The sequence below is a fragment of the Hirundo rustica genome, chromosome 2 (genome assembly GCF_015227805.2).
Source record: "Hirundo rustica isolate bHirRus1 chromosome 2, bHirRus1.pri.v3, whole genome shotgun sequence".
In the NCBI taxonomy this organism is placed as follows: domain Eukaryota; kingdom Metazoa; phylum Chordata; class Aves; order Passeriformes; family Hirundinidae; genus Hirundo; species Hirundo rustica.
This window is the reverse complement of record NC_053451.1, coordinates 51800567-51824870: the sequence shown is the minus strand read 5'-3', so window position 1 is coordinate 51824870 and position 24304 is coordinate 51800567. Positions and strand designations below refer to the sequence as shown.

Genomic DNA, 24304 nt, shown 5'->3' with positions numbered 1-24304 from the left:
CGTCCCTAACTTATATAGTATAAAATGTTGAAAGATTTTATTATGTGCAATTCCCATTTAATATGGGAGCTTAACAAGCAAATTTCCTAAAATCAGCATTTGTGGGACAAGAGTCTTTCCACTGTTTCTCAACAGTATTTTATCTCCATGCCAGCAAGAAGGAGAAACAGATGAGTCACAGAGCTGATTTGAATAAACTGAAAACTGGCTCTATTAGCCAAGAATAACAAGGATTAAGGTAGTGCTGTTCTGTCTTTTTCCTTTGGAATATACTCCTTTGGATGAGGTCAGGACAATGCTGTTCTTAAAAAAAAAAAAAACCAAACAAAAAAAACCAATAACAGCAACAACAACAAAACCCCAAACAAACAAAAAAACACCAAGACAAACAGAGATACAACCTCTCCCCCCCAAAAAAAACCCCTCAAGAATGCAATATTGGTTTCTTGCCTGGATAATTGCTTTCTTTCTTCTTTTGGCCACAGGCCTATACTGAACTGGTAGGGATGCATATGAGGACAATTCCTGGTCTGGTCTGAGGTGCACTTCCCCTGTGTGCTGAGCCTACACACAGGTGGCACTGAGGAAGTGCATCTTGCACCAAGTTTTATCTGGTTCTAAAGTTATTGTGGGATGATGCTCCGTACAAATCTCTTTTCTCCCATCCCATTTTTCTTACCTTTTGGTCACAGCTAAAGACCTTCTTAACTGCAGAAAACTGTAAGGGAACATGTGTAAGTAGGAACTTGATAACTGAAAAGACGCCTGGACTGTGCATAACAAGACACATGGTAAAAAAGGCACTGACCTTCTAATGCTTGGCTGAAGAAGCATTTTCTTCTTAACTATGTTCTTCGGCCAATTTTCTGTCTTCCATTAATTGTATCATTGTTGGATGTGGTATGAGGATTAAGCTTGCCATGTCTTACTCTGTGCTTATAACTCAGCTGCCTCTTTCGTTTTTCCAAAAGCTAATTAAACAGCAATCTTTCATAGCTTCTCATGGGATGAGGGGGAAAGATTTTCTATTTCAGGGAGGGAAAAAATATTTTCTCATGACAAAGCAGTTCACACAGTTGGGAGAATATTTTGATTACTATTCTGCTATTTTATTTTTTTTTTTTAATCAGATTATTATGCTTTTATGATTAGCTTCTGGCAAGGATTCAGGAAGGACTAAGAGTACATGGTTTATCATTAGCGTAAAAAAAAGTAGCCTAAATTGTATGTTATCCATGCATTCCCAAGAACTAGCCTTAAGTGAACCGCTTTAAAGAAAGAGATGTTCTAAAAGAACTATACAAATACTTTCAATATATGGCTTTTCAGTTGAAAATATGTACATGGCAGAAGGGTGAATATCTCATGTATGTATATGCATGTGAGGGAATAGAGAAAAAATATTTTCATAGCATGGAGAAATAAAAGACTGTGTTTAAAAAAAAAAAAAATCATCTTCACCACCTGTATTAGATTGTTTTCTTTTATGGAATTATAATCCTCACTTTTTCAATCATGCTGTTTATTACAGTTTTTCTTCCAGTCTATTTTATTTTGAAATCTCTTGAAGTAGTTTGGATGTTGAAGATATTAAGCCCAACTTTTCATTTGAATAAGCTGTTCATTTTAATGTGGTTGTGGTTAACTTCTTGTCAGTTTTAAATTATGAAACATGAGAGAAATGTACTCAGCTGCCACCAAAGATTCTGTAAATTAAAGCTGGACTGCCATGGTTAAAGACCCAGAAAAACCTTAAATGAATTAGTGTTCAGAAAATTTGAACTGCCAACATCAGCTTCACCTATAGAAATAAATCTATTATGTAAACCAGTGATGTCATTATGGTGTACAATATACTGTACACTGTACCATAATTTGAAAAATAATACCTGAAGTTTAATGTATTAAATTTCTTTCAAGGAGCCAAAATTACCTCTGTAATAACATTAGTGAACTTGCATTTAAGAGAGGAGAATTTTTCAAACAGGTCAATGGTAGAACTCATGAGGGTTCTATTAATTAAGAAGATATCATATCTTATAATAAACACAATGTTAAAATGAACATTACATCACAGAATCATCATTCAGCTCTAGTTTGATGTTACATGTACCTTACATATATTTGAGAATGAGAGTATTTTATTGACATAATTATATAACATTTCCTCACCCCTGGCAATGCTAGCGTGTCCCTTGTGCTGTGATGACATGCTTTTTAAATTCTGATTTTGATTTCTTGCATTCTGGCTTTCATCCTCGCTGCATTTATCTGTCAACTTCCCCTTGTGTCCATCCATCCAGTTTTTAGTGACCTCCTTCTCTATAACCTGTTTCATGTCTGATCTTAATTAGTTCTACCCCTCCTTCCTGAGCTTCTTCAAATTCTTCCTTGAGAAACAGAGGCTCACTTTTTATCCATAAAATGCACAGGACCTTCTCTGAAATACTTGTTAATTCCTATAATCAGTATGTAGGTGACCTCATGTAGTTCTGTCATGTTAATTTCTATTCTGTCCATTTAAATGTCATTTTCCTTTGTAGGATATTATTTTAATGTCCTCATCTTTTTCCTCTTTGTTCAATGTCATAATCTGTTCAACGTACAGTAGATAAATTAATGTTCTTCAGCTGCTGTTCTAGTCACATCACCTTTTGGTAACTCTATATGAGTACCATAAGCCCACTCATGTTTCCTCCCAATGCATAAATTTAATGATGGCAGTCATTCTTTAAATTCAAAAACTTTACATTTAGTAAAATATGACCAATTTTTAATCAATACAAAAAAGGATGGATGACAAAAAAAAGCTGAATATCTGGAGAATATGTGCTAGCAATTAAAATTTGATAATAAAATTTAACTTTGACTTAGCTAAAATTAGTTTATTTTTCCTGTATATTATTTAATTGTGGTTTTGTCTATATCCCACAGAACTGTCTTATATGAGTGCTGTCCTGGCTATATGAAGATGGATGGTACTAGAGGATGTCCTGCAGGTATGAGGTTATTTTCTTATGGATATGTTGGCATATGGAAAGAATGACAATTACAGCAGAGTTTCAAAGATGGTCATCATGAGAGATGATTGCCTATTTTTAAGAAGTGCTGCCTAAGAATGCCCAGCTTCATTTGCACACAACAAACAGTTAAAAATCAGCTAGCACTGAATTTGATGACAGAGTTTAGGTTGAATTTACCAGCTCCTTCCAGATTCTAGATTGATGAGAATTGATAGTGTTCAGTTCCCAAAGCTGACAAAAAACTTCAATTCCTATTCCCATCAAATCCAAGAGTAGTCTAAAACCTACCGGTGTGGTCAAAAAGCCAAGACACAAGATGGAGCTCATCTAAATTTTGTGTTTTCCTTTTTCTGAAAAAAACTTGAACTAATTTACCTAAAGAGTCTTATAGCCTTTATCAAAGAAAGAGTGCAAATGAAGACAGAAATTCTTCATCTCTCCTGTTTATGCTGTTCTGCTTTGTAAAAATGAAGCCAATTGCAGGAAAGAGTAGTGTGAGAAAGAATATATTTCATAGTTTTTGATCCCTATATCTGTAATAATCCTTTTATGTTCAATTATTCAGAGTTAAGTTTGTTTAGATAAATTAATCTCCCTTCAGATGCTGACATTAGGATGAGAGCAGTCACACACTAGAATCACCTGTTCTCCATAACCATTAAGAGAGCCAAGAACCATTAGATTGCGTGCAAATGTCTCTAGATGCTTAAAATTAGGAGAGATGGATGCTGTTCTCATGTAGCCATGTGAGACTGTGAGACTATGGCCATTCTTACTTTCTGGATGAATCAGTATATGCATAAACCAGACACTGGAAGAAGAGTAAGAAGCCTCACAAAATGAATTCTGGTCCATAGTGACCAAATGTGAAATTTTTGTGATTATGAAGAGATAGCCTTCCATTTCATGCTGGGTTGATACAAAATACAACAGCTCTTCTAAAAGAAACTTTACAATATTTAGTATTGCTTGATTTAATTTTTCATTAAGAAAAACACAAAAAGCAATAGCAAGCAGATGTGCTTAGATGATTTTTGAGTGTATTGGCAATGGAATTTTTAATCTAAACATGTTGTTTAATACTGACTTAAACAGTTTCAGAACTATTATGCATCCAAAAAGCACAAAGAAAAATTGATTGCGAAAAACTGGGGGACTGAAGAGTTTACAGTATTCTTACCTCATGTTTATTTTAGTTGCTCCTATTGATCATGTGTATGGTACGCTTGGTATTGTGGGAGCTACCTCCACACAGCGATACTCTGACATATCAAAGCTGAGAGAAGAGATTGAGGGACGAGGATCATTCACTTTCTTCGCACCAAGCAATGAAGCCTGGGACCAGTTAGATTCAGTAAGTGTGTGTGTATGTGTGTGTATGTGTGTCTGCATGTGCACAAGTTCAATATTTTAGCTGATACAAGTAATAGTGAAATAATCCACATGATTAACATACATTTCTGAAGCTAGAGAGGCTGGGTTTACTTTCAGAAGTACTAAGCAACAGTAATTGTTTCTTATTTAAGCACTTACATGACACATATTACTACCGTTAATTTTATTATCATGGTTTCAGGAAAACTAGAAATTCCAGCAGCTGCATGGTGTATGTTTGTACATTAGCTGTAATTCAGGTGTCCTTCTTTTAGGAATGATTTTAGTAAATTTTTTAGTAATTCAATAAACATTGAATTAAAGCTCCTCCAATGACTGGTCTGTGATGAAGCTTTGTCTTCCATTTGTGGGCAAACCAGACTTAAAGATCATTTAAGTAGAGACAGATTTATAGGCATCAAAGTTGTCTTCCCTAACAGATGCTGAATATATTGAAAGGATATACTAATGTAAGACAATATGTATGTCTTGCTGAGTGGAAAAATGTTTTGAAGCTTCCAATTAATTAAGTTTCTCTTTTTTTTTTTTTTTTTTTTTTTTTTTTTTTTTTTTTTTTTTTTTTTCAGGAAATTCACAGGAATTTGGTTGACAATGTAAATATTGAACTGTATAATGCTCTCCACCACCACATGTTAAACAAGCGAATGTTGACAAAAGATCTTAAGAATGGCATGACCCTGGTGTCTATGTATAATGGCCAGAAATTGCTTATTAACCATTATCCTAATGGGGTAAGTCTGCTCTCTTTTTCTTCCACGGATATGTATTTAGTTGTAGCCCTTATTTCCTTTATTTCCTTATTTAACTAAAAAAAAATACATTGTCAAAAGTTTACCATCTACCAAGTCAGTTGCCATGGCAAAAATGAATATTCTCTTGAAGAACTTTTGACTCCTGAATAGACTGATCACTAAAATGAATGAGTAAACATTGTGCTGTTTAGAAATCAAAGTCCAAATGAAAATGCACTTTCTTCATAATAGACAAAGCCTTTTGTGGTCAAAACACATGATCATAGTAAATTTGACAGCAAAATCTACTATTAATTTTCATAGTTTTGCTAAATAATATTAAATCAGAACTTTTATTTGAATTTGACTGCATGGTAGGAGCATTGAAGGTTGTAGGAAGTACAGCCATTATTTGGCTGGAAAAAAATCGTTTTTATAAGTGCTAGAAGCCTCCCAGTTATGTCACTCATGTTTGTTGTCTTAAATGCATCAAAATATTTGTTTGTCTACAGGTTGCATTGCTAAAAGACAATACAATCACCGTATTAGCCAGATAAGAAACCCCAAATCTGAATAATTGTAGTAAGAAATTAAACATGAATATGAAATCAATGTAACCTGAGTAAATCTGCTGCTGTCTTTCTAGAAGCCTAGTCAAACTTTTAAATTTTACAAGGCTTTACTTAAAATATTGAAGAAAAACCCCAACTGAAATAACAACAGTGAATGCACAATGTACAGTATCTACATTGCCAGTCTGTGCAAGGCAGATTCCAAGCTTGTGATCAAATTAATGTGTAAACTTCTACTACTTGATTCTTAAAATATAGGTTGTTACTGTCAACTGTGCCCGGATCATCCATGGCAACCAGATTGCTACCAATGGTGTTGTCCATGTGGTTGACCGTGTCCTGACTGCTGTTGGAAATACCATTCAAGATTTCATTGAAGTTGAGGATGATCTTTCATCGTTTAGAGTAAGTGGACAAAAATAAACACTCTTCTCTGTTTATTTAAAGGGGGGGGGGGGGGGGGGCGGGGGGGGGGCGGCGGTGGGGTGTATTCCTTTTTTATTTGTTTATGATACCTGGATGTAAGAAGGATTAGCTCAGTAAGAGAGAAACAAATTAAGAGCTCCAGGTAACATTGTAAATCTAGCTATACAAAAAAGGCAACATCAATAGGACAGAATATGTCCCTGTACATAAAAAGTGTATTCTCTTCAAGCACTGAGAAAATGAAACGTGAGCATGAGGTTACAGTGTCTGGTGTTAGACAAAAAAAAAAAGAACAATATCAAAATGGATAATAAAAAATGGTAAATATGCCAAATAAATTTCAAAACCTGACTCATAGGAAGTTTTAGAGTACCAGTAGATGCACAAAAGAAGGATTTTTCTTGCACAGAGGACGTATGATTGGAAATTGTCCAAGTTTCTAATTTTTCCATCTTCTGAAAAATGTGTCTGCATAGTATAATGGGATTTCATGCTGCATGTTTACAAAAAATATGCAATTGGTTTGCAAATAACTGTTGTTCTTTTCAATCTTCCATCTCCTTAAAAAGTGCAAAAAGGTATTTTAAATTCAGAGGCATAGAGGTGGAGAAGATCTTCTGAGTCACTCAAATCCAGTTCATGACAGTTACAGGCAACAACAACATTCAATCTCTTGTAAAATCTGAATACAAAACCCAATACTTCCTAGTTTTCAGTTTTAAAAAATTCCTCTATTTATTAGTTTTTTCATCTTTCTATAACTTTCATGATCTATCTTTTTAAAGCACTATTGTCTCAGTCTAGCATTCAAGTATCACCAAGCATGAGGTGAAACTAGACAGAAAATGTATTTTGGTAATATTTCAAATAATCAGCATTAAAAGAAAAAATTATATTTTAGGCTCCTGCCATTACATCAGGTGTCATGGATATTCTTGGAAGACCTGGGCATTACACACTCTTTGCTCCTACTAATGAAGCTTTTGAGAGACTCCCAAGAGGAGTTTTAGAAAGAATCATGGCTGACAAGGTGGCTTCTGAAGGTATTTAAACTTTTATGCAAATGAGAAATATGTATGAGTGGATCAGGAGGCAAAATATACATTTTCCTTATAGCTTTGGAATTAAGCATCTCTACTTTCATGTGTGTAGGAGGAGTTATTTCCTCTGTCTCTAATTTTTCCACTTGCTTAAAGTGGATAGAAAGTAATTGAAAACTTAATCTCCAAAACAATTTAAAGGGAACTGAAAAAACTGAAAAATAGACACATTGACTTTCTAATAGCTCAGCTGAATAGGTCTGACAGGCATACCTGTCCCTAGAAATTCAGGGCTATTTGAATATGAAATTATCTCATACCTTTGCATAGGCTATGGAGTTTAATACTCATAGGTCCTTTTGGAGCATGTCATATGCAGTCACCAGCAGATTGCAGCATAACCGATATAGTTTTAATCATATAAGAGATGTGCCAAATAATTTTGACCATAAATTTTATATAGAGGCCTACAGTATCATTAAATTTAAATAAAGTATCTGTGAGTGAAATTAGTTAAAAATAGTGTAGCTGGAATACTTTATTCCACACCTATATGCAATTTTTATGTATATGTCTCTGTGTCCAAACTCCTACATCTATTAAATTCCTGCTCTTTTCTCTGCAGCTCTTGTGAAGTTCCATATATTAAATGCTGTCCAGTGCTCAGAAGCCATCACAGGTGGAGCTGTCTATGAAACCTTGGAAGGAAACACTGTTGAAGTTGGTTGTGATGGTGAAAGTCTGACTGTGAATGGAGTGAAAATGGTGAAACGCAAAGATATTGTGACAAGCAATGGCGTTATCCACCTCATTGACCAAGTGCTAATTCCTGATTCCGGTCAGTCATCTGTATGAAAAACTTGCTGCGCTGAGGATAATTTTCAAAAACCTTACCCAGATTACCTCAGATATAGTTCTGGATAAGCATGGAGAATTCAAATCAGGAATAGGATGATATTGTGTGTTAAAATAATTGTGTTTCTTAATCCTTTGTTTGCAGCCAAACAAGTCATTGAGCTTGGGGGTGCTCAGCAGACTACATTTACGGACTTGGTTGCACAGCTCGGTCTGGCGTCTTCTCTAAGGCCAGAAGGCCAATACACTCTCCTGGCACCTCTGAATGGTGCTTTCTCAGGTTAGTAGCTCTAAAAGATTATCAAAATAAAAAAGAATGTATGCTACCCTGACAGTTTCCCAAATAACCCCCAGTATTTGTTCTAAGTCTCACTGCAAGAGCATCATAGACAAACAGAATGACCTCATCCTTTCAAATTACATACCTCGTAGAAAGACAAAACAAGCCTTACTACTAGACTGCACAGCTTGTTTTCAGTCGTATCACTTGCTGATGGAAATAGCAGCACTAAAATAAGATACAAAATAAGCACAGAAAGATTGTAGGAGTTGAAAGAGATTAATGAAGAGCCAATTTCCCTTATTTTACATTACTTCCATTAGATTCAAATTTTATTTATTCTTAAAAAACCTATGCAGTGGTTTAATTACAGCTAACAGCTAAGTACCACATGTCTCCTTGATCACTCCCCTCTTTCCCCCACTCTGGGATGGGGAAGAGAATCAAGGGAAAAAAAAAAGTAAAAAAGCCTCTGAAGTTTAGATAAGAACAATTTGCTAAGTATAACAAAGTAAAATAATAATATTAATAATACTAATATTAGTAATAGCAAAATAAAAATAAAAAATAATTAAAACCTAAGAGAAACAGGTGACGCACAATACAATTACTCACTACCAACCGACCACTGCCAAGCCAGTGACAGGCACCTCCCAGCCAGCTCTCCCCCGTTTATATACTGGACATGACATTCTAAGGTATGGAATGTTCCTTTGGCCAGTTTGGGTCACCTGTCCTGGCCATGGTCCCTCCCAGCCTCTCGTGCACCTGCCCATGGGCAGAGCATGGGACACTGAGATGTCCTTGGCTTAGGGTGAGCACTGCTCAGCAGCAACCACAACATCAGCATGTCATCAACATTATGCTCATACTAAACCCAAACCTCTGCACTGTAGGACCTGCTAGGAGGAAAATTGCCTCTATCCCAGTTAAATCCAGGAAATACAAGAAAGTAGATTAAAGCAGAGAGAAACTGATATAAATATGCCGTACAAGAGGTGTTTGTATATTTGCAAAGGTGACACCATGGACATCTTGCCTTTTCTCAAAGAATTAGTGTTGTCTCACTACCATGGAAGCAAATTTGGATAGATTTTAGGTGCACATGTAGAAAGGACTAGCTTTAATACAAACTGTAGCAGTAATTCTAAAGTTGGAGCAGGCCCACATATCAATCAACAGACATATTAGTTATAGTAATTAATCATGGATGTGTCAAAAGTTCTTGACTGAATTTGAGAAACGATCAAAACAATTTGCCTTCTGTATAAACAGGCTTGTCCACGTTTTAACTCAAGCATTTCAAAGAAAGATTCAGTATTTCCAGAATCTTTTAACTTTATTTGAATAAAAATTCACTATATAAGTTACTATACCTTAATATCTAAATGGCTTTGTAGATGACACCTTAAGGCTGGATCAACGTCTTCTTAAAACAATCCTGCAGAATCACATTATAAAAGTGAAAATTGGGCTCAATGAACTGTACAATGGACAAGAACTGGAAACAATTGGAGGAAAACTACTTAGAGTCTTTGTGTATCGCACAGTAAGTGAATAAGTTTTTCTAAAAATATGCATCCAACTATGAAAATGGAGAGTCAATAAAAGGCAAAGCTGAATGAACTCTCCAAAATTTACAGTTATAACTATCTAGCAAAAAGTCCTAAAACTTTTAAGATAGCAAAATATGAAAATCTGATCTTTCTCAATCTGAGCTTTGTTTGCATGTACAACTTTGGGTAAATCCAATAGAATTTCAAACTGGGTGCTCAGTTGATTACAAAATTTTAAAGCCCATTTTTAGAACTAATTAAGAACATTTTCAAGGGAAAAACACACACACACAAAAAATCAAGTTTTAAAATATTTGCACCATGCTATTTTATTCTAGATTTTACTATTTCTGCTTTCTCAACAGATGCAAATTTTCCTGGCAAGAGTAGACAATTTGACTGTAGGAAATACATATGGTTGTTATTTTTAACATTGTGTAAACAGCTACACTTGTTTCTCTTTCAATAAGGCTGTATGTATTGAAAACTCATGCATGGTCAGGGGAAGCAAAGAAGGAAGAAATGGTTTTATTCACATCTTCAGACAGATCATCAATCCAGCAGAAAAGACATTGCATGAAATGCTGAGAAATGATAAGCGTTTTAGGTGAGTAGCAATATTGACAGAACTGAGATTTTCCTGCAGGTGGTAACTATATACAGCACAGCTAGTCTGAGAAAAAGTTTTGGCCTGTGAGCATGTGAGTTGTTGGGGTTTTGAGAGCAGGGATGGCAGAGAAGGGTTTATTACCTACACAAATAACATAAAAGGAAAAAAATATGGGATAAGAAAAAGTGTTCTCCAGTTGTATGCTGAAAAGGTTTCCACCCTATATGGTAGAATGGTTTTTTTATGGCACAAAGGGTTGTAAGACACTGGAATAAGAGGAGCAAGTGGACAGAAGGAATTGAATGATACATCCAGAGCTATTAATGCAATGAACTCTGTAGTTTTAATTAATGAGTAGTACAATTCCATATGGGTGCAGCAGGATTGCATGCCTTTCCAGTACTTATTTCTGTCCCTTTCCTGCAAGGAACTCAATACTCCTTGAGCAAGGACTATCCTTTGCCTCCTCCTTTTATCTGTTTGATCTGCAGGGGTTCTTATTTGATGAATCCTGATCTGATCCAGGCTGCCAACATACTATTTTCAAATTGTTTTTCCTCTGTCTGTCACTTTTAAGAAGACTGTCTTTTCTTCTTTATTTGTTTGTTTGTTTGTTTGTTTGTTTGTTTGTTTGTTTCCTCGTTTTCCTCTTCCACTATCTTTATTTCTGGGAAACAATGAAAGTGTTTGAAAATTGAAACACTATCAGAAATAAAAATGGGGGAACTAAGTACCTGGACCCAATTATAGTCACCACATTTCAACAAAATGTATTTGTGGTTTGTCTGTTTATTGTAAACAGCATTTTCCTCAGTCTGGTGAAAGCTGCAGATTTGGATGATGTTCTGTCACGGCCTGGACAGTGGACTCTGTTTGTCCCAACTAATGATGCCTTTAAAGGTTTGACTGATGATGACAAGGACATACTGATAAGTAAGTAATGTAAAAACCCTTGAATTATAAGAAAAGTAAAATTGTTTGGAAAGGAGACTAATGTACCTCTCACACAAAAGCTGTCTGCTGAAGAAGTTTACCTTTTGCATAGAGTAGATTATAGGAATTCCTTAAATTATTTCCTTCTTGGGCATTTTGAAATAAAAAAAAAAAAACAACTCCAACCTGATTTTTAAATTTAAATTTCACTCCTCAGTGTCTTATTCTGTAGTGTTGCTTCCTTCTGTTATTTTTGTCTTCAATTCAGAATCTGAAGTTCAAGGCCAATGCCATATCGGACTAATTCTGTAGTTAACAAGACAATTTTATTTGCCCTTCTGCTTTTCAAGGTGTTTTATGTACCATTTTTCCTATCATTATGACTCAGTTACTTAATGCTTTCCTTGGCCCCCATAATTTTTTTGTTTTATTTTTTCTTTGCTTGTTTTGGGTTTTTGTTTGTTTGTTTGTCTGTTTGGGGTTTTTTGTTTGTTTTTGTTGTTGTTTTTGGTGCCAGGTTACTGTCTAGAATTCTCTCTTGATTTTAAGTTATGATGTTGCTTTCTCCATAAACACTAAACCTTAAAGTATATAACTTTTTAAAAATATAAAGAAATACTTTGTTTATCTGTAAGAAAGATACAAACCACGGATTATTTTAACCAGTAACTATAGTGGTATAGTTACAAAGGTAATCTAATGGTTTGGTAAAAATCTTTGGAGTGGCCAGGTTTAGGCTTTTTATGTCACTTAATGTAACTTATGAATGGTCTAGTCACAAAATTTCAGCCCTAATTTTACAAGGAAGAAAAAGATCATTTAATTGGGTTTCAGCAGTGAAGAAAGTAAGCAAGTAGTAGTACCAGCGATCAGAGCAAAACACAGGGGAAAAATGAAAATGTTCACTGAAAGAAACGTCAGGAAAAGAATATGACTAGACAAGATTCCCATTGCAGTTTCATCAAGGCTGGGACTCCTAACAACAAATAATATCAGCATGTAATTCTAGTATTAAACTTAGAATGGTCAATATTTCATGTAGTGGCAGACAGATGTGTTTTAAAGCTTCTCTTCTTGGTACTCTGTCTCCTGGGGATGTTATGGTTTTTCTGCAGCCCATCCTATGACTCTCAACCTCCATAGACCCAGTGAGTCCTATCAGGATATTAACTTGGGCTAGAGGATACCTTTCTTTTTTAAGACAGTCTTGAAAATATTACATTTGTTTTTCTTTTCATCCCACATAGGAATGTCAATTTTGAAATATGAAAATCATCCCTAAAATAGGGTGTTTTACCCCTTTCCTGATTTCTCTAAGCTGCTTCTGCCCTCTGTAAGAACAGATAAACCCAGCATGTCTAATTGCTCCACTGGCCCCTTTAATGTTCTTTTGTAGATCTCCCACAGGACTTTTTTTTTCTGATTACCTTTTTGTCATTTAGTTGGGCTTTTTCCCTTTGTCACCATTTTAACAATACAAATTGTACATTTTCATGGTATTTTCATACATATATGTTTCATTCTAGCGCAAATCTATATGAATCCTTAGAATACCCACAAAGAACTATCCCCTACAATTAAATTTTTATTCCTACTTTTTCATTTTTACATAGGAGATAAAAATGCTCTCAGGAATATTCTTCTTTACCACTTGACACAAGGAGTATTCATTGGAAGTGGCTTTGAGCCTGGTGTAACAAATATTCTTAAAACCATCCAAGGAGGCAAACTTTACTTGAAAACAGTTAAGTATGGAAAATATCTCTCTGCTGTAGCCTTGTAACAGCAATTTTATATTCCATGTCTATCCACATTATAGAATGGCATGCATTTCTCCAAATGTTGTAATAGGGTTTGGGGTTGTTTTCTGACGTCTCTGATAATTTGGGTTCTCTTTTGATCCTTTACCAGGTGAATGATACACTTCTTGTTAATGAACTGAAATCAAGAGAATCTGATCTCATGGCAACAAATGGTGTCATCCATGTCATTGACAAACTCCTATATCCAGCAGGTGAATACTGTTTGTTTAAATTTGTACTCTTTTAAATCTGTTTACTTGCTATGTAACTGCAATAACTTAAAAAAGTTAATTAATTTAAAGACACAACTCCTATGAGGAATTTGAAACAGAAAATTTACCTCAATGCTCATTTGTGGAAGAACCTTGCTTGAAACCTTAGCAAGATTTTGAAATTTTATGAAAGTAAAATATATGAAGGACAAGACTAGCCAAAGGCTACCTTTTTGGCTGATATGGCACAATATATTGCATACACTCTTCTGTGAGTGTTTGAGAATGATTGCATCTCCTGACCACTGTAAATCAAAGTAAAATGCACACAGTTGTGCACAGTTGTTCCTCTTACATGCCTCTTTCTTTCATCAGAACTGCCTGTTGGAAACGATCAGCTGCTCACAATACTGAAGAAGTTGATTAAATACATTCAAATTAAGGTATTCTTTCAGTAATTATCTGAGCATATTATAAGTCATAAGCGATTCTCTGGTCCTTTCTTTCTTCACCAGACAACACATTCAATAGCTCCCATTTACCCAAATATGAATGATACTCTGTACTCAACAGTTATAATTTATGTTTTTCAATGCCAAATAATTGTAGAATATTTGCATTTGGATAACTTCAGTGTGCAATTGGCCCAAATCTGCTCTTCAGTTCATTTTATCACTCTTGGAAAACAAAGCACTTATTTGAAAAAATACCGAGTGACTAAATTCTTATGCCATTAAAGCCACCAGCAGCATCAATAACCTGTGAAGAAAAGCAGGCATCCTTATCTAGCTCAGCTATCTTCTTGAGATTACATTCTCCCTCAACAATGAACGAGAACCTAGAAAAATAGCATCACCTTACTTTTAGGTCAATGAAGCAGTGAATCCTATCCACACTCACTGGGAAACAATAAGGCAAGTCCTACTTTTTTTAAAAAAAATTAAATAAATTGGTTTTTTGTTTTTATAGTTTGTTCGTGACAGTACCTTCAAAGAGATTCCACTGACATTTTACAGTAAGTTCATTTAAAATACTTCCAGATGGGTTAGATACTGCTTTTTAAGTGGGGCCAATTCCAATTTGGATATGTACATCTCTTTTTCAATAAAGAAGAAAGCAATTTCTGGGAAAGTAAGATGTGCCAATGAAGAAAAGGAAGAGAAAGACTCCAAGTAGAATGTTTCTGGCTGCTGTGCTACTGTATTTTTCTCTTTCCAGATGTGTGACTGGAAAGTAACTCTGAAGTAAGCTGTTCAAACTCTTGGGGTAGACAAGATACATATGGAAAAAATTGTTTTTTCAGCTTTTAGCCAAGGTTCAGTTCTTGGTGCATAACAGAATTGTATCTCTCTATAAGATGTAGCATTGTACCGTACTCACTCTCCAAGATGCAGCATTGACTGTGGGCATTGTCCCAGTTTCCCATATGTGCAAATATGAGGTTTGAATGGGATAGAGTTATTCAGACTATTTTCTCTTTAGGGAGTAAATGTAAAAAAAACATAACCCCTTTAGCTCTCTTGCAGCCTTTCTCAGGGTTAGGACTTCATTTCTGAATACAGAGTATGTGTTGAAACAAGTTGTTTGAAGACAGATTCTGCTGTAACTTTGTGAGGCAATATGAATTTAGACAAGCTATTAAATTTTGATGGATTTCTACCCACATTTCACAGTAGAAAGTGAAACCATCACATCAGACTTTTGAAAATAGGGCATGAACACACTGAAGTTAAAAAACACTTGGAAGAAAAAACTGAGTAGTTCACCTTGATGACAAGTTGAATATGAGTCAACAGAGCCCCAGCAGACAAAATGGCCAAGCTGGGGCTTGGGTCCTGGGGTGCATCAGGCACAGCAAGCCAGCTGGGCAAGGCAGGGGATTGTCCTGCTCTGCTCTGACCTGGGGATACATCACCTTGAGTGCTGGGGGCAGTTTTCGTCCCAATGTCCAGAGAAGTGTGATCAAGATGGTGAAAGGTCTTGTGGCCAAGACCTTTGAGGAGCTATTGAGGTCACTTGGTTTGTTCATTTTGGATAAGAGAAGGCTGAGGGGTGACCCCATTGCTGAGCAGTGACCCCATCGCAACCCATGCCTTCCCCAAGAAGGGCAGTGGAGGGTGTGCTGGTCTGCTTTATGGTGACCAATGACGAGACACAAGGAAATGGAATAAAGATGCTTTGGGAAAAGTTCAGATGGGACTTTAGAAAAAGGTTCTTCACCCAGAGGGTTATTGGGCACTGGAACAAGCTCCTTGGGAAAGTGGTCACAGCACCAAGCCTGACAGAGTTCAAGGAGCTTCTGGGCAACACCTTTGGTCATATGGCTTAGTCTTGGTAGTCCTTTAAGGAGAAGGAAGTTGGACTTGATGATCCCTATGCATCTCTTCCAACTTGAGATATTCTATGATTCTAATTCCCATGGCCAGTGAGACTAGCACAGAAAGCAATGCCTGTAAAAATTAGGCTAGACAGGTCAATGTGGACACCTAGAAAGCTGAAGCTGTAGATTTAGTTGAATGAAAGACTAGGAAGACTGGAACCTCTATCAGTGTGAGCTGCTCCAGAGGATGGGTATGAGTCAAATCACTATCGGAGGGTTCAGTGAATACTTGAGTCGGTCCTGGGTGTAAAGGGACAACCTGATCTTCCGAGGGCATATTTTCTGGGATGTTTTATCTCTAGTTCTGAATGCCAGAAGGTTTTATGTGTGTGTGTGTCTGATCAGTTCCCTAATGAAAAGGGGAATACTTAGGCATAAGGCATGCCAGGTAATTTTGCAAAACTTTGTGTGGGTAATTGTACAAGCTCTGTCTATTATGTACCATACATCATCATGGGTACCGTGACACATAAGGCTCAAAGGCAAATACCCTATCAATAGATTCTGTCTGCAGGTGAGCGTGATCTAACAGTGGATCTCTATTTCGTAACCAGAAACAAGATTCATACTCTAGATCCTTTTGGGTCGCTATTCCACCCATGAATATATATGATTTTATCCACTTCCTTATGAGTAGACCAAACCGAGCTGATCATTTCCTCAAACAAATTGTAAGAATGGAATGCACTGTATATTCCGTTTTCTATTTTTTCAGAAATTAACATAATTGAAAGCAACGTCCAGCCTATCATCACAAAGGAAGGTAAACGAGGCCCATGGTATATATATTTCTGCATATGTCCATATACATATTCAGAATATATATATTGAATATATTTCTTTAACAGAATACATTTTATACCTAGCAGCTCCAGGATGCTAAGCACTTTGCTGGAAAAGCAAAGATACAAATATTGCAATTAGAACTGACTGATATATTTTGTATGAAGATTACCCACAGTTTTTCTCCCCAAATGAGTTTTTTCCTTTTTCTATGGGTATTTAAAAAAATCTTAAATAATATTTTTTCAAACTGTTTATTTTATCACTTTTTTTTTTTTTCAATTAAGACATTTTGGGTTTTGTAAATTAAAACAGATATTTTAAAGTAGATGTGTTTCTTATACTTTAAGATAAAAGAATTGGTTTATTTTTCTATAATTTTCAATCAGTTCTAACAACCAATATCTGTTTGGATGCCTGAAAATGATACCTACCCAATCTCTGATTTTCTTTATTTCTCCATACAGAAGCATGACTTAAAGTTTAGTGGTGGGACTGAAGAGAAAAATATGTGGGGATGGGACTGCTAAAATCACTTAGTAAGTGATAAATCACCTTACTTAAGTGATTTATAACTTAAGTAAAGCTGATGAGATCCAGCTTTCCATTAAAATATAATATAAAATAAAATGCTGAAAGGTTTTTTTGGGGTTTTTTGTGGTTTTTTTTGTTTTGTTTTGTTTTGTTTTGTTTTGTTTTGTTTTGTTTTTTAATCTCAACTGAGAAAGAGACTTAAAAATGTCATGCAAAGAATTTTATCCAGACTGCTTAATCAGTGTTTCTGGGTGGAATTCCTTCCAGAAGAAGTGATAAATGCTTACTTTTTCAGGAGCTTGTCTGTGCTCCATCCCATTTATGATTAGAGGCCATTTAACATGTCTGCTGATCTTTGTTGCCTAGTCTCCATCATTAAATAGATCCATGGTGCAATATAAATGGATAGATTATTTCATACGGTAATTCATCCAAGCTATTTTAGGAATCTTTCTATGGTGAGGGTGAATCACTCCCTGAAAGTATCTCTTCTGCTCTGTTAAACCCAGAGAAAGAGTACATAGTTTAAGTGATTTACACGATGCTTAGAAATTGAAAATTAATTGAAATAAGATTGTCTTTTAAAGAAAAAATGAAATGTCTGAGCACTTATATAGTCAAACATAGAACTAAATTTTATTCACCAAATAGAGAAAAAAAAGTCAGTGAGTATTAAAGGGCTACTCCTTTCCATTTCCAGTACAATATTTCTACTTTGGGACACACTCCAGGGAATGGTCTCTGGCCAGTGCAGCATTTCTGTTGATAATTCATTCAGATATTGACAAAATAAAACAAATTCTGTCACTTCTGAGCTTTCTCAGTTACAGTAGTGAGTGGCAGATGCCATCAGAACAACATAAATCCACAAGAGTCTGTAGATAAAAGCTCGCAAAGTTAAATGTTAACTTTTGCAGGAATTTCTTCTAGATCATGATGCAAGGGCAATTTCCACTAAAAAAAATTACATTTTTCTCCACCAAGTTTAGAGGGGGATGTGTGTCTTTTACTGTCTCAGTGTTTTCTGCCCGTGTTGTGCTTCCATTTTTTTGTACCTGAGCATGTATGGGATCTAAAAGATTGAACAGATGTAAAGAGTTAAATCTGACTGAAACCCAAGACTTAACAGATAGAATATTCAAAGGATTGATCCTAGACGAGGCAATACAGCTGGCTATGCTTTCACACATATGTGTTTGCACACAACTTCTGTATCAATCACATGAAAAGGTACAGTTATTGAGAAATGTCAAAATAAAACATGCATAGGTACAACTTTTACATTATTTCATTTATATTAATCTCTTGCATCAATGTAAAATGGTATTTAATGGATTCTCAATATGCAAAAAAATGCCCCTACATTTAAAACAGAAGCACTGGAATAAGTCTTCTGAGAGTTTCTTTAAAATATTTGTAATTTTTTTTTTTATTTAGACCTGTTAGAAAATAAAAGAAATTATGACTTGTTCATCTGTTTAGAACTGAGAACAGATTGGTAGAGGTCTTTAATATCAGGGAATCTTTATGATTCATTCATATCATCTCATCTGCAGCCGATAAGTGAATTATTTACCTCTAAATTCTAATTTATGCAATGTTTTGCTACTGAAAAAATCCCCCAAAATGTTTTTGTTTTTTATTATTAAAGGTAGCCTAAACTGACTGTTTTCAACAATTAGCAGGAGGCAAACATCTTTAAAAGCTGTTGTTAAATCCTGATAAGTAATTATAGAAAAAAAATCAATGCACAAACAACTTCTACAAAAATTCATCTAAAGATCTTTAAGGAATTTTTAAGAAAAGTAAAAAAGATGGGTTATGCTAAGTTTCTGTCTCTGAATAAGGAATAAAGAAAGTTCATTTTACAACAGCTTCTTAAGTAGAAAGAGTCCCACAACGCTTGTTAGAGAAGAACCATTTTATTACTGCTAATTGATGGTATGTTCCTAATTTATCCAGTATCTCCTGCTTTAGCATGTCAGACAGAGATACACTTGGATCAGCATAATCAAGATGAACTCACCCATGATAATGATAGCCAGTAATGCTGATAATTTTTTTTTTTTTTTTTTAAGCTGCATAACCCCTGGCCAAGTCATAAATACAAAGGGGGAAAAAAAAGCCACGTAAAAAAACTCAAAACGAAAAATAAACTCCAAAACAACAAATAAAAGAACCTCAAAAGAAAAAAAAAAATAAAATAAAAGAACCTCAAAAGAAAAAAAAAAAAAAAAAAAAAAAAAAAAAAAAAAAAAAAACCACAACCACGCACCTCTCACTATGTAGACTGCATGCTGATCACTAGTGGAGCAATAGCTATAAGACATTTGCTAAGATGCAGAGTAGCCTTCTTACCAATATATATAGAGAAAGTCTTCCTCTCCACTGCTGAGGATCTGGTTTATTGCCTGGAACTAGTCAACAAATATTAAAAATATCATATGCACAAAATCAATAAATAAATAAATTATAAAGGGTAAGTGTACGATGGGATCTCTATTTAAGATCTTGTGTGAGGAAACACGAGACTGTACAATGTCTCCATAAATAACCTCTCAGATTTAAACATCCCTCTATTACAGTCATCTGGTTTATCTAGAGTAAGGGGAAAAAAAATGCAAGCTTCATCTCATCCCCATGGAAAGGTATAAGTATTTTATGACTATTTATAACGTGTCTGTTTTTTTTCCTATGTCACAGACCCATCTATCACACAGCTCACTAAATTAATTGAAGGGGAACCTGATTTCAAAATAGTCAGGGAAGGGGAGACAATAACTAAAGTGATTCATGGAGGTTGGTATGCTTTCAGCAACTCAATTTGTATTAGCATTCACTATGCCCCATCAGTTTATATTTTGTTTAGGTAATTCATGTTAGACAGCTGTTCTGTTTTTAACAAGACCTTTGTGAAGTGCTGCAATTTTATTGCATGGTATACTTTTGAATTCTCACGCATTTCAAAAAATTGGGTTTTTTTTTCTCTAGTTGTGTTCCATAGCTGCAGTCAAAACATTTTAGAAATACTCTGCATGCTGACATATGTCTCAATTGAGAATTATTGGCTCATTGCTGTCCTGTAATCGAATATGTAGTAGTTGATTCTGTGATTTAAAGGCAATTTTGTCAGAAAGAGAGGTAAACCTTGCATTCTCTTTGCTAAGGGCATTGAGATGTTCACATCTAGGATGGTTTTAAAGGAAAAATCATGTGATCATCTTAATTAAAAATGTTCTGAGACTAGGAAATATATCTACTCAAAATTTTTCATAAAATATTCTATGGTATTTCCTTCTGTGCTTCAGTCTGTTTCCACATCTCAAAAAGAACACTTGAAAGTTCATCACTTGATTAATTCCTTGAATTTAAAAATCCTTGTAGAACCAGTTATTAAAACATACACCAAAATAATTGATGGACGACCTGTGGAAGTGACAGAGAAAAAAGTGACAGAAGAAAGAATTATTCAAGGTAAATTAAGCTGAGATATTCATTCTTAGTAAAGTCCACCTTTGCATACAAAAGTAACATATCTTAAGTTCTGTCCTAGTGCACAGACTGCATTTCCTTGGCAGATGAATTCTCCCGAATACTTCCCACTGTCTCTGTAAGGCTGGCCATGTGTCCTACACACACATATACAAAAATGGCAACAATATTTTAACAGCATGCAAAACTGTGAAAATTTGTCCTCTTTTTTTAGCTTTTATTTTCATATATTTGCTAAGTGTCTACTTTTGCAAGCTTCTTGTTACCATTTCACAATGAGACTGCTTTCATTGTGTTTTTGTACTCTGTCTTTCTTTAGAAGTAAACTTTTTTTTTTCTTTTTCTTTTTTTCTTTTTTTTTTATTTTTTTCCCTGAACTTCTGGATTATGTATCTGCAGGAAGGTTTCATTTAACTGAACATAGATGTTTAATGTGTAGATACCTACTTTTGCACATCGTCCCAGGCTCTCCTGACAGCCATTTCAGAAAAATATCTCTTCCTCTGTAAGATGGGGACTGACATCCATAAGCTAAACACTTGGACACAGCTAATGTAAAATAAAATCAATATGCATCTGCATCCCTTGATTTTCTCACACAAAAGCTCCCAAATTCCTTGGCCAATTTCAATTGTATTTGACCCATTACAGAGCTGTTTTTTTTAAGCATCACAGAAATTGAGGAGTGAGGCATATTTAAGCATAGTATGTCATATATGGAGCTCTCTATTGACACTTTTTGATCACCTTGTTAAATATCTGTTTGAATCCTGCCACTAAAATTCTGTCTGCTAGAGAGCTTGTAAGGAAAAGACACTGTTATAACAACATATTGACTCAGCTGTAAGTCCTAATACTCAGTTTCGTTAGAAAATACTGATATTCAACTGAAGTCATTTGAGAAAGAAATAAAAATATCATGCTTAACTTATTATCGTACAACTTTTTACTAACTGAATGAAAGGCATTAGTCGTTTCTGAATAAACCTGGGACTATTTTCTGGTGAAAGTTTTATGGGAGACAAAATATAATTTTCTCAATTCATGGATTCAAGTTTCACTAATATCACACATGAAATGGTATATATAATGTAAAATGTCAGCATTTCAGACCCGTATCTCCTAATTTTCAACCTCTAGAAATGGATAAGAAATCTCAAATGTTAAGTTTTCAAATGATTCATAGCAATAATGAAAGCAAAAAATGTCTATATGCAATACAGACTAATCATGGACTTCAGAAATATCTGATCATTAACCTAATGTTTAAGCAATGTTTAAAATTGTGTCTTAATCTAAGAATGCAAGAAGGCAATTACTCTAATTATGATAAATTTGCCTAATTACTTTCACAACTAGTTTTTAATGCTCTTTCAGTTTAATTTCAGAAATTATAAAAAATAAAGTTATCAAATAAACAGATTACAACATGTTAAACATGGAAACATCATATGTATTAAAGAGGAAAAAATAATTTAAAGGACAAACCCGTTGCATCTGATAAAATCCACTATCTTACAAATTTTTTTCCAGGTCCTGAAATAAAATATACCAGAATTACTGCAGGGGGTTCAGACAATGAAGAGAAGTTAAAGAAAATCCTTGAAGAAGGTTAGTATGCTTGTTTTATTTCATTTCTTTAATACATATATGTCTCCCAATATAACTCAAGTAATTACTGAATGGATACTCCATGTTTTAAAAAATTATGTTCATACTGCAAAATCATGCCCAGAGATTAAACCTCAGAACCCTCCAAATGTAACTTTCTGGTTTGAGTCCTTGATCTTCATATTTCTGTCAGGTTTAGAGCTGAGGCTGCCTGGGACTGATATATAGAATACTATGTTTATCATAAAATATGTTGTTTCCACTGATTATATGGAATTTGATAACATAACATGAATTTTTAAATTCAGAACAATGCTATGACAAGATTAAATATGCTCTTGTGGAATTGCCAAATGTTTTCTGTAAAATCAAATTTTTTGCCATTACCTGTATCCTATCAGAGGTTACCAAAGTGACCAAATTTATTGAAGGTGATGGTCATTTACTGGAAGATGAAGAAATCAAAAGACTTCTTCAGGGAGGTAATTCAGTGTATTATAACTAACATTTTTGCAACAGGTTATGATAACTGAAACCCCTCTCAGATATGTTGAACTCAACATTTTAAAGACTGACGTAGTAGAAATGGAATTTTAATGGAAAAAATAGAACACTGTTTCTAGTGCCAGATATCTGTGAAATAGAAGTAATTTGAGTAATCAATTTCTTAATGCCATGGATCACAAAAAAAAAAAAAAAAAAAAAATTATTTGGGTCTTTCAGTCTTTAAAAGGTTACCTAATATAAAACTCAGGGGAGCAATGAAGATTTATTCCAATATTTTTTTAAGCAAATTTAAATCTGTAAAAAACACTAATGAAATGGAACATGCTGTAACAGACCAAATTCATCTGACTTAGCAGTTCTTCAGAAATGAATGTTCATTGCCCTCAAGTTAATAATTAAAGGCATGTATAACATCTCCTTTAAATGCTTACAGGTGATGGATATCCAGACATTAACTTTAATTCTCCTCAAATACAGCATTCCAAGGAATGGTTTTCTTTCCTTCTTGCTCTCTTAATTCTAACAGTTTTGGCAGTATATAACCAGTAGCTGTAGAAAACTAGAAAAAGAACTTTTGCTTATGAACTTAATCTTTATCTATGAATTTGGAATGTTATCTGCTTAATGTAGATTAGAAAAACTATCTGTAATAGCAATGGAGAATAAAAAAAGAATTTAAGTGATATGGGGTTTGTAAATGCTAGTTTAAACCTGAGTCAGAAGCTCAAAAACATGGATGGATGTTTTCTTGACATAAGTAAAATTAATCCATTTAGTTTTATATTCACTTTTCAGTAAGTTACAAAGTTGTATACCACTAAAGTAACTTCCAGTCACATTTAGTTCACTGAACTAAATCTCAGTAATTTTCAAAAGCACTGTTTTGTGGATGTGTCTGAAACTTCAGTCAAGTAAAAAATTTCCTGATGGTTGAACGGCTCAACAGCTGAACAGCTGACCACCAAACTTAAATATGGTAGTCCATAACACAGCTACTATTAGAGAAAAGCCAAGATATGGGTATGATTCCTGTTGGCTGTAATTCTTTGTTGTATTTCTAGCATCTTAATCTTAATTTTACAGGCCTAAATTCACCTATAATATTGGACAGAAAATGAAACTTCCCAAGGGATTTTCATTTTATTCTAAGTATCCCAGCTATATGAAAAGATTTGCTCTCTGGAGATGCCTAATTCTGGATTGACTATTTAAAAGAAAAGCTGGAAATTAAAAAATTGCAGCAAGAAAATTCCTCTATACACTACACTATATTCTACTGGTTTAAACCAGTCAACAAGGAGCAGGGACAAACTTTATCTGTAGACTGTTCAAAACTGATAGGTCTGCTGCCAGAATCTAATCCCAACTATACTTTAATCACCTTCAGATACAGAGGTATACAATTCAATAGTTGTAATCTGTAGAGATACATTTTAGGTATATGGAAAAGAGTAGTTTCTCTCTAGGAAATTTGAAGAAGACAATATCATCTCTTGAATTCTTTCTATTTTCCTTGCTATTATATGTTAGCTTGTATAAGCATCCCTCTTTACAGAATGGAC

General features: G+C 34.6%; 1 protein-coding gene across 8 annotated transcripts in view; it reads left to right on the top strand.

Annotated features, from left to right (window-relative positions):
• The window catches only part of POSTN (periostin), a 31601-nt gene that overhangs the window by 2749 nt on the left and 4548 nt on the right, over nucleotides 1–24304 (top strand). For 2 of the 8 annotated variants that reach the window (XM_040055844.2, XM_040055851.2), the window contains exons 3-21: nucleotides 2935–2999; nucleotides 4220–4377; nucleotides 4985–5149; nucleotides 5980–6126; nucleotides 7049–7190; nucleotides 7813–8025; nucleotides 8188–8322; nucleotides 9723–9871; nucleotides 10349–10485; nucleotides 11291–11421; nucleotides 13035–13165; nucleotides 13333–13435; nucleotides 13811–13878; nucleotides 14405–14450; nucleotides 16531–16578; nucleotides 19836–19931; nucleotides 20517–20606; nucleotides 22158–22235; nucleotides 22637–22717. In XM_040055844.2, coding sequence (XP_039911778.1) covers nucleotides 2935–2999; nucleotides 4220–4377; nucleotides 4985–5149; nucleotides 5980–6126; nucleotides 7049–7190; nucleotides 7813–8025; nucleotides 8188–8322; nucleotides 9723–9871; nucleotides 10349–10485; nucleotides 11291–11421; nucleotides 13035–13165; nucleotides 13333–13435; nucleotides 13811–13878; nucleotides 14405–14450; nucleotides 16531–16578; nucleotides 19836–19931; nucleotides 20517–20606; nucleotides 22158–22235; nucleotides 22637–22717 — 2183 coding nt within the window. The remainder of the gene's footprint in view (nucleotides 1–2934; nucleotides 3000–4219; nucleotides 4378–4984; nucleotides 5150–5979; nucleotides 6127–7048; nucleotides 7191–7812; nucleotides 8026–8187; nucleotides 8323–9722; nucleotides 9872–10348; nucleotides 10486–11290; nucleotides 11422–13034; nucleotides 13166–13332; nucleotides 13436–13810; nucleotides 13879–14404; nucleotides 14451–16530; nucleotides 16579–19835; nucleotides 19932–20516; nucleotides 20607–22157; nucleotides 22236–22636; nucleotides 22718–24304) is intronic. The other 6 variants (XM_040055852.2, XM_040055845.2, XM_040055847.2 and 3 more) reach the window with 5 other exon arrangements.